General features: G+C 45.0%; 1 protein-coding gene across 1 annotated transcript in view; it reads left to right on the forward strand.

Annotated features, from left to right (window-relative positions):
- Positions 1-16,349, forward strand: part of LOC139413021 (protein TANC1-like) — a 50,818-nt gene that overhangs the window by 21,297 nt on the left and 13,172 nt on the right. Inside the window, exons 8-14 of the mRNA XM_071159993.1 lie at positions 6,058-6,174; positions 8,483-8,764; positions 9,917-10,050; positions 11,872-12,103; positions 13,691-13,857; positions 15,561-15,869; positions 16,055-16,255. Coding sequence (XP_071016094.1) covers positions 6,058-6,174; positions 8,483-8,764; positions 9,917-10,050; positions 11,872-12,103; positions 13,691-13,857; positions 15,561-15,869; positions 16,055-16,255 — 1,442 coding nt within the window. The remainder of the gene's footprint in view (positions 1-6,057; positions 6,175-8,482; positions 8,765-9,916; positions 10,051-11,871; positions 12,104-13,690; positions 13,858-15,560; positions 15,870-16,054; positions 16,256-16,349) is intronic.

The following is a 16,349-nucleotide window of genomic DNA, read 5'->3' on the forward strand; positions in this document are numbered from 1 at the left end:
GTGGCCAGACGGAAGCCACTTCTCAGTAAAAGGCAAATGGCAGTTTGCCAAAAGGCACCCAAAGAACTCTCACATGAGAAACAAAATTATCTGGTTTGATGAAACCAAGATTGAACTCTTTGGCCTGAATGCCAAGAGTCACGTCTGGAGGAAACCTGGCACCATCCCTACGGGAAGCATGGTGGTGGCAGAATCATGCTGTGGGGATGTTTTTCAGCGGCATGGACTGGGAGACTAGTCAGGATTGAGGTAGAGATGAACGGAGGGAAGTACAGAAAGATTCTTGATGAAACCTGCTCCAGGGTGCTCAGACTCGGGCGAAGGTTCACCTTCCAACAGGACAACGACTCTAAGCACACAGCCAAGACAACAAAGGAGTGACTTCAGGACAAGTCTCTGAATGTCCTTTAGTGGCCCAGTCAGTGCCCGGACATGAACCCGGCTGAATATCTCTGGAGAGACCAGAAAATAGCTGTGCACCGACGCTCCCCATCCAACCTGACAGAGCTTGAGAGGATCTGCAGAGAAGAATAGGAGAAACACCACAAATACAGGTGCGCCAAGCTTGTAGCGTCATACCCAAGAAGACTAATCTATAATCACTGCCGAAGGTGCTTCAACAAAGTACTGAGTAAAGGGTCTGAATGCTTATGTAAATGTGATATTTCACTGTTTTTGCTTTGTCGTTGTGGGGTATTGTGTGTAGATTGATGAGGGGGAAAAATGATTTAATCCAATTTCAAATAAGGCTGTAACGTAACAACATGTGGAAAAGTGAAGGGGTGTGAATACTTTCCGAATGCCCTGTACAGCCTCCTAACATTTGTTCTGAACTCTAGGTGCATCGTCAAGTCAACCAATCCCTCTAATCTTAATTCCAACCCTCAGTTGTCGACAGACTAACCCATCTTTCCCAGTATATTAGCATTTGACTATTTTCTTTTGCTATACATTCTTCTATTTTACTTTGACATCTTAAGAGGGTCTCAAACCTCTCTATTTGTACAATTTCTACCGAGATTGGCCTAAGAGTAAATAGTTCAACTAAAAGGATCATTTTTGTTGATCTCCTAACAGTACTGTTTCTACATCCATCTGAACACAGACATTTTGACTCAACAACCACTCCCGAACCTGACTCCAAAAGTGATCATCTATTGATTCTGTTTCTTCGTTGCAGCGGGCACAGGCCTCACCCCATCTACTGAGCATTCTTTTTTTGTGGCGAGAACATTACATATAATAGTTTCAATTGAAAAGAACGGATCGATGCGTCAAATGTTTTGTACAACGGTTCACAAACCACATGCCATGGTTAAGGGGCATCAAACAAATCTCTTCTCAATTATCTGGAATTTGATGCAGAACAGTTGTCAAACCTCTCGACTTTAAGTGAAACTGATATATTTTGCGATGTGCGGGAATACTAGTCATTTTAAGCCATGCGTGGTTTTTGACTGGCGGCAGACAAACTAATGAATTCCTTTCTCTTTTGAGTAATCGCCCCTTACATTATTGTGGCAGAGCTGTGATGAGTTGGTTAAACCTTTGTATCGATCATACGTCCCTGTACGCCTACGAAGTTAATTGCTTGTGTGACAAAAAAATTGACTGTCCTTATTTTCAATGTAATTTCTTATCATTTCTTATATTTTTTTTGTGACAATAAAATAGTTATTTCCTTCATCAGTACGTTGTAGTTTAGCCGTACTGTTTGCTGTAATACTTGTTCTGGACTCTTCCGGAGGAGGAAATTGGATTTGTAACCATCTCTGTATGGCTTCATTTCAAACGGATGAGACTTTAAACAGGGTTCCATTGTCAATCCACCGGAAAAGGTCGGTGTTAATCTACATAACGGCAAAGAGACCCCTTTTGAGCGTTGAATGTGCCTCTCTTAGTAGCCTGCTGGAAAACCCGTTTGGATTTAGATATAATTTTGGTATAATGGAGGCTTTAAGTGAGAGGTTTAATGTCTTAATATTTAATAGTTGTAACCCCTCAAACTCATGTTCGTTATACAAATATGCCTGCTTAACTTTCTTTGGTTTGCCATTAAAGGACAAAAAAAAAAATGAAATTCTCACACGAGTCTGCTTTTATTCTCCAGAACAAGGCTGTAGCGTAACAAAATGTGGAAAAAGTCAAGGGGTCTGAATACTTTCCACAAGCACTGTATATTTTACATAAAGCGTTGTTGTACAGTACTTTTACCCAACTCATGAGAGATTCTCAAAAGCTGAAGGAAATCTAGGCACTTATAAACTGATTCTAGATCTGCTGTATCGAATGCTGTCTTAAAATCTGCTATAAAGATTTTAAGAGTCTAATGTTGTCTCCTATATATCTTCCTTTTAAGAATCCCGTCTGAATGTCCGGTAGGACCTTTTTAATTCTATGAGCAGTACATTTTGCCAATATCTTTTGCGTCGCGACATTGAAGGGCCTCCAATTGTTTGGAGATACCGGGTCTTTGTACTGCCCCCTGGCTCCTGCTTCAGTAGGAGAGAGATCAGTCCCTCTTTTTGTGTGTCCGATAGTTTGTCGTTTACAGTATATACGAGTCATTAAAACATGGTAGTAGTGGATCTCTCAGCAGATATGATCTCTATTGGAATGCCATCGAGACCAGGGGTTTTCCCCGTCTGAAGGGAATCATTTGCCAACCGTAGTTCGTCCTGTGTAATTAGGTCATCGCAAGTTGTTTTTTTTGGTCGCAGAACATGATTTTTTGGGAGAAGGATTTCACAAAACTCATTGTTAATTGAGATTGTAAGAACTTGACAAAAAATGTTTGACTTAGGCCTCCCGAGTGGCGCAGAAGTCTAAGGCACTGCATCACATTCAGTGCTAGAGGTGTTACTACAGGCCTGGTTTCATTTCCTGGGCTGTGCCACAACCGGCCGTGGTTAGGGGAGGGTTTGGCCAGTAGGGCTTTACTTGACTCATTGTGCTCTAGTGACTCCTTGTGGCGGGCCGGGTGCCTGCGGGCTGACGCTGGTCGCCAGTTGAACAGTGATTCCTCCGACACATTGGTGTGGCTGGCGTCCGGGGTAAGCAGGCGGGTGTTAAGGATTGCGGTTAGGCGGGTCATGTTTCAGAGGACACATGACTCCACTTTCGCCTCTCCTGAGCCTGTTGGGGAGTTGCAGCGATGAGACAAGATTGAAAAACGGGGTAAAATACATAAAAAATAATCATAATTTTACTCCTTTGATGAGATAAGGATTTCTCCATTGTTTGTAACTATTGTCTGTAGATTATGTTTGGTTGCGTTTCTATATTGACGGTTGAAGGAAAACTAGGTGCATTTGTCGCCGTTCTCCATCAATCAATCAATCCCATTTTATTTATAAAGCCCTTTTTACATCAGCCAAAGTCACAAAGTGCTATTTGCCAAGTTTTTGGGATAATTGAAACCCGATCTTTCCTAAATAAGTTTCTCTGTCTGTTTTGCATCTAGATTATTCAGTGGTTCAGTAGTACATTATTGATTTTGTAATGCTAGTTTTTCTATTTCTGATGTAAGTCGTTTCTCCGTTGACCCAAACCATTTTAGTTCTGGGGAGGAAAACTGAATTGAGTGGCCTCTAAAGACAAATGTAAAGGCATCCCATACGATAAGTGGGTCCGCTTAACCTGTATTGTGCCTGAAGAAATCTGTTATATATTTCCTTAGTTTCTGTTAAGAAAGTACTGTCTTCCAATAAACTATGGTTCAATTTCCAATATCCCCATCCTCGTGGAAAGTCTCTCATAGTTATCTGGAGGGACATAAGTTGATGGTCTGATTGCATTCCATCCTCAATCAATACTTTGTTTACTTTTGGCTCCATAGAAAAGAAAAATAATCAATCCGGCTAGCTTGATTAAGTATTAAGTATTACAAGGTCCACATTTTTTATTAGCCTCCAAATATCAGTCAATTCCAACGTGTCCATAATATTCGTGATCACTTGGAGCGTCAGAGGGTGATAGTATGATTGCCTTTACGGTGTGGATGTACATAAAGCTGTATTGGAGTCCCCTAACATTAAAATATAATTATTTGTATCTTGGAGATTAATGAGATTATTATACATTCTCTCAAAGAAGTTTGGATCGTCATTATTCGACCCTTATATATTTATGAGCCACGTCTGTTTATCATCAAGTAGTATATTCAAAGCAATCCGTCTTCCTTGAGGATCCATTTTAACAGATTGCACCTCAGGATCTAGATTGTTTGTCAGTAGGATTAGAACACCTTTTGAATTCCTTAGCCCATGATTACTGTTGTAGCCGCTCGACAGGAGTGCCAAAATGTTCCAGGATGGGTAGATATTGAGTGTGTAATGTCTAGTCCTGGCTGATGGAGCCCGGAAACCCCCCTCCCCCTCAACACACGCACGCTGGTCCCCAGAGGAGGCCCTTCTTCCCACGGCAGACCGCTAAGATTTATGCTGTGCTGCCAGGAAAACAGTATTATTCCCTGAATGTCCACGTGCGACCCCTGACCCCCATGGGTTACTGTAGCCAGTATTGCCATCGCTGGTACTACCTGGGAGGATGTCTCCACCAGAATTCCCCCGGGCTAGATATGAGGTCATCAAGGTTCTCTTTGCGGCTTTGAGAATTTCCTTGTATTTATGCTCACCCGTATGGGGCCTAGTTGGAACCTCTCACATTTAACGATTCAGTCGGGCCAAATCGCAGTGACCTAGTAATCGGTATAGTACATACGCCTAGCGGCACCTCCACGACAGTATGACAATCTGTCTATATTTGCTGGGCAGCTTGGTGTATGTGTAGGCCTAGTAAGGAAATCAACATGGCAACCGAGGAAGCATAACAATGCACGTACAAGGAGCGCAGCATCTGCACGGGCGGGCTACTGATGTGAGGGACCGGAGGTGAACTTTGATAGCTTTCTACTTCTATAATTGATTTTAATGAGAAAAAAATGTGTTGCCCATAATTAAGCTATTTATCAGAGTTAGTGACCTCGCAATAAGCCAGATTTACATTACTTTGAAGTGGCAATGGGTGCTGAAAACAGGCTGATTTGAGAAAAACCTCTTTCATTTAAACAGTCTTCATTTTAATTTGTCTTAAAACGAGGGCTTTGTGTTGAAACCAATTTCTTCCTATTTAAGAAATAGGAGGTAGGCCAACCTGTTTGACAGACCAAGTTATAGGCCAATTCCTTCAGTCATCATTTTCTCCTTAAATATCTCTGTGTCCGTAAAGGGCTTGGGGTGTTACGTTAAAACCAGGGCATGAATTGAGGGGGTAGGTTATACCTTGCCATTGTTGCGATGAACTTGAGTTAGTTGAAGAGAACCTTTATAGCTGATTGGCTGACGGTGGGACATGCCTCGCATCTGCTCTTCGCATTGCTCACACTTGGCGACAATGGCCGATTTGAGGCCCAATGTAACGGTTTTCTTGAGTTGAAGGAGAAGCGGACTAAAATGCAGCGTGGTTATTATTCATGGTTCTTTAATAAAGGAACTATACATGAATAGACTAACAAAACAAGAACCGTGAACAACCAAAACAGCCCTATCTGGTGCAAACACAGAAACAGGAACAATCACCCACAAACACACAGTGAAACCCAGACTACCTAAGTATGATTCTCAATCAGAGACAATGACTAACACCTGCCGCTGATTGAGAACCATATCAGGCCAAACATAGAAATAGACAAACTAGACATGTAACATAGAATGCCCACTCAGATCACACCCTGACCAAACAAAACATAGAAACACACAAAGCAAGCTTTGGTCAGGGTGTGACACCCAATATATTAAAAAATGTTTGAAAATAATTGGGATGTCGTAAGTGCCCGTAGAACAGTATGTTGAAATGGGGACAGAGCTCCATAGTTGTACTTTTTGGCGATGAAGGGTTTTGTTCATTTTTATTCCCAAATGTTTAACATTTTCTACCTTGAAGGCAAAAACAAATGAAACAACTCTGTAAAAAAAAGCTCTCTTTCCTGCTTTCCCTCATTCTTTATTTTCTACTTCTCTTCTCCTTCATTCTGTCTCTCATGTCTTTCCCCTGCAGCCACTAGTTCCACGAAGCTGGAGGATCTGAGCTCCCTGGAGGATCAACAGAGTGCTGCTCCCCAGCGGAGCTCCGTCAAACAGCCCTGGAACAGCACAGGGGGAAGGGACGCCAACGGTATGGCACTGTCTGTGTTTCTGTGTGTGTGTGTGTGGGGTGGGTTTGTGTGTGTGTGTGTGTGTGTGTGTGTGTGTGTGTGTGTGTGTGTGTGTGTGTGTGTGTGTGTGTGTGTGTGTGTGTGTGTGTGTATGTGCATGCAGGCGTTTATGCAGGCATGTGTGCGTGCGCAGGGCCAGGACGAGCCTTTTGGGGGCCCTAGGCAATATTTGGTTGGTCCCCCTCCCCACCTCTTGACTGAGGAGGGGAAACATTTTTTAAGTACATTTTCTGCAATTCTACATATTTTACCATGGGGCGGAGGGAAATGTGTGCAATTTGAAAATTCATATAATTCAATTCTACTTGTTTTGCCATGGGGCAGAGAGAAAAAAGTGCCATTTTACAGCTAATTTTTACAGAACATCTCATTCCTTAATCATGGCCATTAATATGGAGTTGGTCCCCCTTTGCTGCTGTAACAGCCTCCACTCTTCTGGGAAGGCTTTCCACTAGATGTTGGAACATTGATGCGGGGACTTGCTTCCATTCAGCCACAAGAGCATTAGTGAGGTCGGACACTGATGTTGGGTGATTAGGCCTGGCTTGCAGTCAGCGTTGCAATTCAATTCAAAGGTGTTCGATGGGGTTGAGGTCAGGGCTCTGTGCAGGCCAGTCAACTTCTTCCACACCAATCTCGACAAACCATTTCTGTATAGACCTCGCTTTGTGCACAGGGGGCAGAAAAACAGGAAAGGGCCTTCCCCAAACTGCACAGAATCGTCTAGAATGTCATTGTATGCTGTAGGGTTGAGATTTTTGCGTTCAATGGTATTAAGTAGCCTAGCCCGAACCATGAAAAACAGCCCCAGACCATTATTCCTCCTCCACCAAACTTTACAGTTGGCACTATGCATTCGGACAGGTAGTGTTCTCCTGACATCTGCTAAACCCATATTCGTCCATCGGATTGCCAGATGGTGAAGCATGAAGCATCACTCCAGAGAATGCGTTTCCACTGCTCAAGTGTCCAATAGCAGCGAGCTTTACACCACTCCAGCCAACACTTGATCTTAAACTTGTGTGCGGCTGCTCGGCAATGGAAACCCATTTCATGAAGCTCCCGACGAACAGTTATTGTGCGTTGCTTCCAGAGGCAGTTTGGAACTCAGTAGTGAGTGTTGCAACTGAGGACAGACAATTTTTACACGCTACACGCTTCAGCAGTCGACGGTCCCGTTCTGTGAGCTTGTGTGGCCTACCACTTCGCGTCTGAGTCGTTGTTGCTCCTAGACATTTCCACTTCACAATAACAGCAATTTCAGTTGATCAGGGCAGCTCTAGCAGGGCAGAAATTTAATGAACTGACTTGTCTTCAGTATGGCCATTCTACTGCCGATGTTTGTCTATGGAGATTGCATGGCAGTGTGCTCGTTTTTATACACCATTCAGCAGCAGTTGGAGCTGAAATAGCCGAATCCACTCATTTGATGGGGTGTCCACATACTTTTGTATAGTACAAAATCAATGGGGGTCCATGGAGGTCAGGGACCCTGGGCACGTGCCCTTCGTACCCAGTCGGTAATTCAGCCATGATTACTACAAGCTTGTTTTGCTGACATGGGCTAACAAGAGGACAACTTCTGAAGCACAACCACATTTCAAAATTGCATCTTGTGTATAGTACTATTCTAACGCTTGTTACGAAACCGATTAACTAGCCTGTTAATATTGTTGCACTCGCTAAGTCTAGGGGTCCTATGTCTAGTTGCATGGTCTGTAACCTGAATGAATGTGTGAATGTGTCCATGACCAGCTCTGCCTTGACTCCTTTGGGTCGACGAGCCGAAGCGGATTATTATGTTCAGATGGTGACAGGAACAAATACATACAAAAAGGAAAACTACAAACAGGGCTAAACTAAAGATTCAAACCCAAACGAAAGGCCTCATGGCCACCAAACCAACCAGCAGCCTCCCGGCTCTCCAAACTGGCACTCTGACTGACGATCATCTTAATTGTCAGTCATTTATGTGCTTATCAAGGCTAAACTCAGCATCTAGATCCGGTTACTGCCACCTGGGGGATGAAGTGTGGAGGTGGATCCTGGATTGTGTGTTTGTCTATGTCCTAACATTAACCTTCACCCCATATCATAATGCGCTCAACAGTAAGTTGAGACCCCGACTGAGATTCTTCCTTTGTGCATGCAATTATTGTGTTACAACACCATACACAACTATATTATTGTTGTATACCACAATGCTCTTTAAAAGGAACAGGAAGTAATGTTAGTAACCCCTGTGTTCTCTCTTTTCTCTTCGTCCAGCGCGCTTCGCTCCCTTCAAATCTGGCGACATCATGCTGAAGCCACTGTTGTTCGAGGTCCCCGCCGTCGCCATGGACGCACCGTTCCAAGGCCGTGATTGGCTGTTCCATCGGCTAGAGGAGGTCCTAAGGAAGAGTGACACCTGCGAGGGCCGTGGGGCCGTTATCGTGGGTGATGTGGGCTTCGGCAAGACGGCCGTTGTCTCGCGGCTGGTGGCTCTCAGCTGTCATGGAGGTCACATGCAGCAGGTCCCCACCCAGAGCCCCTGCACCTCCCCCAAAAGTAAGAGACACATTTCCCTTCTCTGGAGGTTTTTTGTTTGAAATGATCAACAGGATGAACCTCTTGAGATGCAACAGCTCTTTTTTGAGGAAGCTGCCACTTCCCTGTTCCCCTAGAAGGGAAGGACGAATTGATGGTTACTCATTCAGAGAAGGGTGATCGAAACATTCACATTTTTCATTATAAGTTTAACAATTTTCTATGTAGGCAAGCCAACCTGTCTACCTTGAGATCAGTCATACTCTAACAGAGCCATCACGTAGCTCAAGTAGCAGGGTCTATCAGATATTTTGGTCCTAGCGGATGAGCCACACAGAAGCCACAGGAATAAGACCTTTTGAAAGCTCTGTCCCTGAAAGCTATGACTGATTGTGTGAAGATTGGTGTTACACAAACGCAAGCGCTGCTACGTCAGTAGCTAGGTACAGTACCGCACTTTTCTCCCACCATCCATGGTCGTGAATGCACACGGCCCCCATCCAGCAAATTGATACAGTGCACCATACCGCACATCAGTAATGACATCAAGTAATGACATCATTTAGGTTAAGAGTAGGAATCTGCTTTGATGTGCCTGCTCAGGGAAATGCATTATAGACAGTGACCTAATTATAGTACATGATGATAAATGCCTGACAGAGACTGAAGTGATTTGCCATTGTGACTCAGGGCCTTATTTAATTAACATTGTTTACTGGAGATATGCTTTGGATCCATTATAGAAACCAGCCCACAATGATGCTTTTAACATGCTCTCTTGTATTCACAGCACAAGAAAAAAAAGATATATATAGTCATGAGTGCTGGTTTTCAAAAAAATATTTCATTGAATGATTATTATTCTCCTCCAACTTCTCATAAAAAAAGTAGTGACAGTCCACATGTGTGCCTTTGTAACAGTATAGCTTCCGTCCCTCTCCTCGCCCCTACCTGGGCTCGAACCAGGGACCCTCTGTACACATCGACAACAGTCACCCTCGAAGCACCGTTACCCATCGCTCCACAAAAGCCGCAACCCTTGCAGAGCAAGAGAAACAACTATTTCAAGGTCTCAGAGCGAGTGGCGTCACCGATTGGAACGCTATTAGCTTGCACCTCGCTAACTAGCTAGCCATTTCACACCGGCTACACCTTGCTGTGTCCCTCTTGCAGTTGGGGATAGGGGGACAGACGGCGCCTCCAAACAGCCCAGCACCCCCACCACAGACCCCCAGCCCAGCGAAACAACCTGCCCCGGGACACCAGAGGCACACCGAGACGAGGCTGTCAAACGCCTGGCCAGCAAGGTACGATACGCTACACACACATGCACACACTTCATGTGCGCACCGTTGAACACACACACACACCTGAATGGCACACACAGGCACACACACACACACACAAATACACACACACACACATACAGAAACACAGACACCTCTGGTGGAGAAGAATCTTGGGACTATAAGGTCCTATCTGACATTTGGGTCAATGTGTTATTCACATGGAGTTGCTCTTCAGGTGGTCCTTTACATGTCAGATATGTCCGTTTTTGTTGTTGTTGTTGTTATTTTACGATGACGAACAAATGATGATAATCTGAAAACACCTTTTAACTTGGTGCCGTCAGGATCTATCTTCAATCCAATCACACAATGCTGGATTGTCAATCATCAAAAAGAATTGCATGTAAGGTGATATACTTATTGAGTCATTTTCATTGACATTTTAGTCATTTAGCGGAAGAGGAAGAGGAAGAGGAAGAGGAAAATATCACAAAACAGTTCTGACAGCTGGACCTTCAAAAATACTCATTATCTCAAAACGATGCATTTTGCTGATAGAACCTTATAGTCTCAAGTCCTTGATTATTCATATCATAGGTTCTGGTCCTCTTTTTAAATTCTATTTCAAAAAATTTAGAATAAGAATGGCCATAACGTAAGCTCTTTATGGCAAACACAAATAAATACAGGTGCCTTAGAGAATGTGCAAGGCCCTTAGGAGAGGCATTGCTATCTTTGTCCTGTTCTACAGTATTAAACTTACCAAATGTTATTGATAACTAGCAAGTAGTTTACTGACTTTGGGTGTCAGAGACCCGAAAAATGTGTCCGTTTACTCAACCAGAGCTAATGTTTTTTAGTTATCCATAAGATTTGTGCATTTGTCATTTTAAGGAACGTTAATTAATACATTTGAAGGTGTGATTAGAAAGAAGGAAGGGTATTGTCTTTATTTAATCATTAAATGTCTGTACTCTTCTATTGAAATGTAAATAATTGTAACATTCTGTGCCAGATAGAACCTAAGGATAGAACCCCCCCCCCCCAAAAAAAAAGGTCTTAGTATTTTGATACTCTGCACTTAAGGAACTTTCAAGGTCAGGACCTTAATGGGTTATGAAAGAAGAATTCTCTTCAAAACAGTTCTGAGATCTGGGATGTGACAACATTCATGCTCAGTATCTCAGAACGATGCCTTGCACAGATAGTCTTGTTTCTTGAATCACTGCCAACAGACCACCTCCTAATTCCTCTATAATTGGTCTCAGAGAGGGAGAGTCTTGCGGCTTCACCTAGTAATACTAAGAAGGGAGGGTTTAGTTTGACAAATTGGGTTCCGAGGCAACTGGAGAACGTTTCTGACTGACTGTGTTTGCCATCCATCTGTTTGCTCCTTTTGATGAGTTCCTGAATTAAAGATGACCCCTGGGTGTATGGATACTTCACCATCCTCAACTAAATGAACAAGATGGCTCTGTTAACTGTGTGTTCATGTAATTACTGATGTGGTGAATAATGAATAAGACCATCGAGTCCCAAAGACTTGTGTTTATTCTTGACACCCATGCCTTGTTGTCCCCCTGTTCCATTAAGTGGATCCGTCATGGCTGCTTGATTAGCCAATCTGTTAATTAGCAACTCATCGCAGACACTTTCGCCTCATGGAGAAAATCAAATGCTGATTTGTGAGACGGAGATATTCAAAGTTGGTTGAGGACTTACTTCTCTGGAAAGTTCGACACTCATGGCAGTCAAAACTTTGAAAAAGCGTTATTGAAGTGGTCAATTAGGGAGCCTCTCTTTCTGTCACTCACTCTCTCTCTCTCTCTCTCTCGCCAGGTGGTGTCCTACCACTTCTGCCAGGCCGACAACACCTACACCTGCCTGGTCCCAGAGTTTGTGCACAGTGTCGCCGCCCTGCTGTCCAGAGCGCCACAGCTCAGCGGCTACAGGGAGCTACTGCTAAAGGAGCATCATATACAGAGCATGCTCAGTCTGCGCTCCTGTGTCCAGGACCCCATCGCTGCCTTCCGCAGGGGAGTCCTGGAGCCCCTGGTCAACCTGCGGAAGGGTATCTACTAACTTACTCCTGCAGTCTCCATGTTCACTCCCATGCTTCAACCCCCCACCCCCTTCATCCACTTTTGTAAGTGTAACACCTGCAGCTGCTACTCACCAGCTACACCTCACCCCCGACCCCTCCTCCTACAGTTTGCTAAATTGTCATGCGCCCCCCGAAACAGTTTATTAGGACTCCCTGGTGGGCCGCTAGATCATTTTGGGATAATAAAGTCACTGGTTAAAAACGCTACAGACCGTGACACAATTCTAACTTCAAAAACAACAAAACTTCAAACAACAACCTTTTTGACTGTGGGAGTATCCACATCAATCAATATCCCTAAGGCTGCATTTACACATGCTGCCCAATTTTGATCTTTTGCTCAATTGATGGCAAAATAGTTAATCTGATTGGCCATACTAATTAGTCTTTGGACCAATCAGATCAGCTCTTTTGCCAATAATTGGACAAAAGATCAGAATTGGGCTGCCTGTGTAAACACAGCCTCGGTGCTTTAATCCCATGTATTATTCTTACTGTACAGGAAAAACAAGAGGGCAGGCCATATCAACGTAATAGACCATCTCAGTCTATCTGATGATATAATAGCCAGTCAGCCTGATCAATAGGTTGTTAGTTCAGTAGCCTCCACCACAGGCTCGTTCTAGAGGAATCAACACATCCTCCGTCTTTATGATGTGGACTAGTAGATGCCTGTGACAGAGTGTATAGAGTGATATAAGCTCCACACAGTCAGGACGGGCTGTATTAGAGGCTGCGTCGACGGCTCAGGTAGACTGGAACAGGATAGATATGCCTCTGTGATCCCCCCTCTACTGTCTTATTAAAAGTCATGGCTGCGGTGATGAGGGGCCCATACAGGAGACTGAGGAGGGGTGACTGGTGTTCTCACCCTCCATCTGAGGTGCAAGTCCCTCTGTGACATTACTCGTGAAGTATAACATGGGGTAAGGGAATGGAAGCAGGGCTCTGGTCAAAAGTAGGGCACTACTTAGGGACTAGGGTATCATTTTGGACGGACCCCAGGTTAGATATTATAGAGCCTGCACACGTCGATCTCATCCCTCCTGCCTGATAAACTGCACTGTGGCTTTTCGGCTGGTATTCCATTGACTACCACAACCTCCTTTCTTTTCTGACATTGAGGGTGGCATTGTGACGACATTGTGGAATTCAACCCATATCACTTCAAACAGTTGCTGCGACATGTACAGTATTTCAAAATACGTTTGGAACGCAGAAGTTATGTGCATTACATTTGCGTCCTTAACCTGCTTCAAGTATTGCCAGTATCTTATGTACTTGTTCTCTCTCTCTCTCTCTCTCTCTCTCTCTCTCTCTCTCTCTCTCTCTCTCTCTTACTCCCACTCCCACTCTCTCTCTCTCTCTCGCTCTCTCTCTTACTCCAACTCCCACTCTCTCTCTCTCTCTCTCTCTCTCTCTCTCTCTCTCTCTTACTCCAACTCCCACTCTCTCTCTCTCTCTCTCTCTCTCTCTCTTACTCCAACTCCCACTCTCTCCTCTCCCATCCTCCCCGTTTCTCCCCCTCCACCACCCCTCGGTTTCCCTGTGTAGAAAGGAAGATCCCGGAAGAAGACTTCATCCTCCTGGTTGATGGTCTGAACGAGGCAGAGTTCCACAAGCCGGACTACGGAGACACCGTCGCCTCCTTCATCACCAAGATCGTCTCCAAGTTCCCCTCCTGGCTCAAACTGTTGGTCTCCGTCAGGACCTGCCTACTGGTGAGGAGAGGACAGTCACGAAGCACAGATAAACGATCCTAGCCAGTGTATGTGAGTGATGCATTGCCTCTACCCAGGGACCCAGGCTTTTGTGGCATAGTACAGTCTGTTAGACTCTTGTCTGTGCACCGTAGGAGCTATGGTTCGAGTCACTTATACAGCGCTCACTTTCTTCTGCTACACTTTAACTAAAATAAGCTTAGTAAATCTGTGTTTGCCCATAGTTCACTGGCCCTGTGTGTCTCATACAGTATGGCTTTGCTGGTCTGACCCAGAGGTACAGTAGCTCAGTCTAGCAGGTCAGCTTACTCCACCAGGGCCCATTGGCGGTGGTTTCCTCCAGCATGTTGGCTGGCCACTGATCCCTCCTGCTGCCTAACGCAGCTTTCCCATAATCCTCCTGGATTACCACTCCGGGCCGTAATGCTCCTGGGAGCCTGCCTGACGTTATGTAACAGGAGTGCTGAGGACACGACAGGCCACCACAGTATGTGTGTGTGTGCGCGCGCGCGAGTGTGTGTGAGTGTGTTGGCAAGGGATGTTAGACGTTGATCCCCCTGCCTGCTCTCTATCCTCTCTCCTCTCCCAATTGGTCCTTTCACAGGAAGTTGCCAATATCCTGTTTTAGGCATGGTCCCATCGAGGTTGCTATGCAACCAGGGCACTGTGAAATCTTCGGATCAGCGCACTTTAATGAAATCGTGCATGCACAGCAAGGAAATGAAACAGCAATAATGATTTCATATTAACTTAGGTATTGCATTTGATTTATTCGTTTATGGCTGTAATTTTCTTCTCTTGCCTCAAACGTCACCATTTCTGATGGCTTCTGTCATCTGAAGAGATTTGATGTGAATCGGTGAGAAAGCTGGCAGAATGAGAGTCAGTGGATTCGTGGCTCCCTATCCCCTATATACAGCTGTAGGATCTTAATTTGATCACCCCTTTTAGTGCTGAGAATTTTCATGCACCACAGGAAATGCAGATAAGACGTGTGATTTCACATAAATTCACGGAAAACCCGCAGTAAAACACAGTTATATTAATAGTATTGCACTTTTCCTGTAGCCTAACGTTGGCCAGCACATGTTTGCCGAACCACCAATCAAGCAACATTATGGACTAAACGTTCAAATCCTGCTGCTGCAGGATTATTTTGCTGTGACAATACTGGCCAAATGAAGATCCTACAGAAGAAGTGCCCGCGTACAGTGTTACACGACTACTGTGTTTCATGTTTCCGTGAGTCAGAAGAAGCAGCAGCTTGAAGAGATGTGATGGATGCCATCCTCTCCCTGACTAATCTGTTGTCCTGGCACATACAGCACCACCATAGTGAGCCAACGATGTTCTCATCCTCACTTGTATTATTCAGTGTTTTTCCCTCTTTCATGTTACCTGTCACAACTAGAAGAAAGGGTTCTCTCTGCTGTGATGCCGGAGCTGGAGGATAGAATTGTACTGTGTTGTATCGTATTGATTTTGTACTGCAGACTCTTGGGTGGGAAGTTGCGGTGTGCTCCTGGGCTCATGGTTGCATGGCGAGTGGGTTCAACTCTGAGATATAAACCAAGCTGCAGTACACTTTGATTGAGAATGCAGTGTATGATATATATACGGTTCCAGGAGGCCCATTTTGGTCAGAACATAAATCCACAACATATACAATTCTACAATATGATCGCTGTCTCTTGTCTCCCCAGGAGATCACCGCCCTCCTACCCTTCTCCAGACTCTCACTGGACGACTTCCCAGAGAGCAGCGAGATCGGCGGGGACCTTAGCGACTACATCCAACACCGGGTCATCGTCAGCCCCGAGATTGCCGCCAACGTCACCACGCCCAACGGCACCGTCCCCGACCCCCTCCTCCTCAGCAAGTTCAACACCCACCTGGCCTCTCGCAGCCAGGGCTCCTTCCTCTACCTAAAACTGACCCTGGACCTGTTCCAGAGGGCCCACCTGGTTCTCAAGGGAGGCAACTACATGGTAGTGCCCGTCTCTCTGGCTGAGGTGAATGAATGAACACATAATATTTGACAAATCTTTGACAAATGTGAAATAAATGTAGGGCACTTAATCTGTGTCCGGGACACCAGCCCATAGAGTTGCTCCAGCTAAAGGAAGTACAACACACGGGATTCAATACACAATCAAGTCAACAAACGTATTTCCATCGTGGTCCTCTTTATCATCAGGTGTACCTGCTGCAGTGCCGTGCAGGGTTCGAAGGGGACCGAGCCTTCGAGCGGGTGCTGCCCGTACTCAACGTGGTGCTGGCCTCGTTACACCCGCTGCCGGACGAGCAGCTGTTCCGGGCGCTGAACGCTGGGGGTGTGAGAGGAGAGATGTCCTGGGAGGACTTCCAACAACGCCTGGAGACTCTGGCCTTCGTCCTGGTGAGGAGAGAACCCGTGACAGACTGTTGAGACACGGCCGTACCGTACGTTGTTAGCTAGATCAGGAAGTAGACCAGGAAGTAGTATACAACCA

Source organism: Oncorhynchus clarkii, chromosome 7 (assembly GCF_045791955.1).
Source record: "Oncorhynchus clarkii lewisi isolate Uvic-CL-2024 chromosome 7, UVic_Ocla_1.0, whole genome shotgun sequence".
Lineage (NCBI taxonomy): Eukaryota > Metazoa > Chordata > Actinopteri > Salmoniformes > Salmonidae > Oncorhynchus > Oncorhynchus clarkii.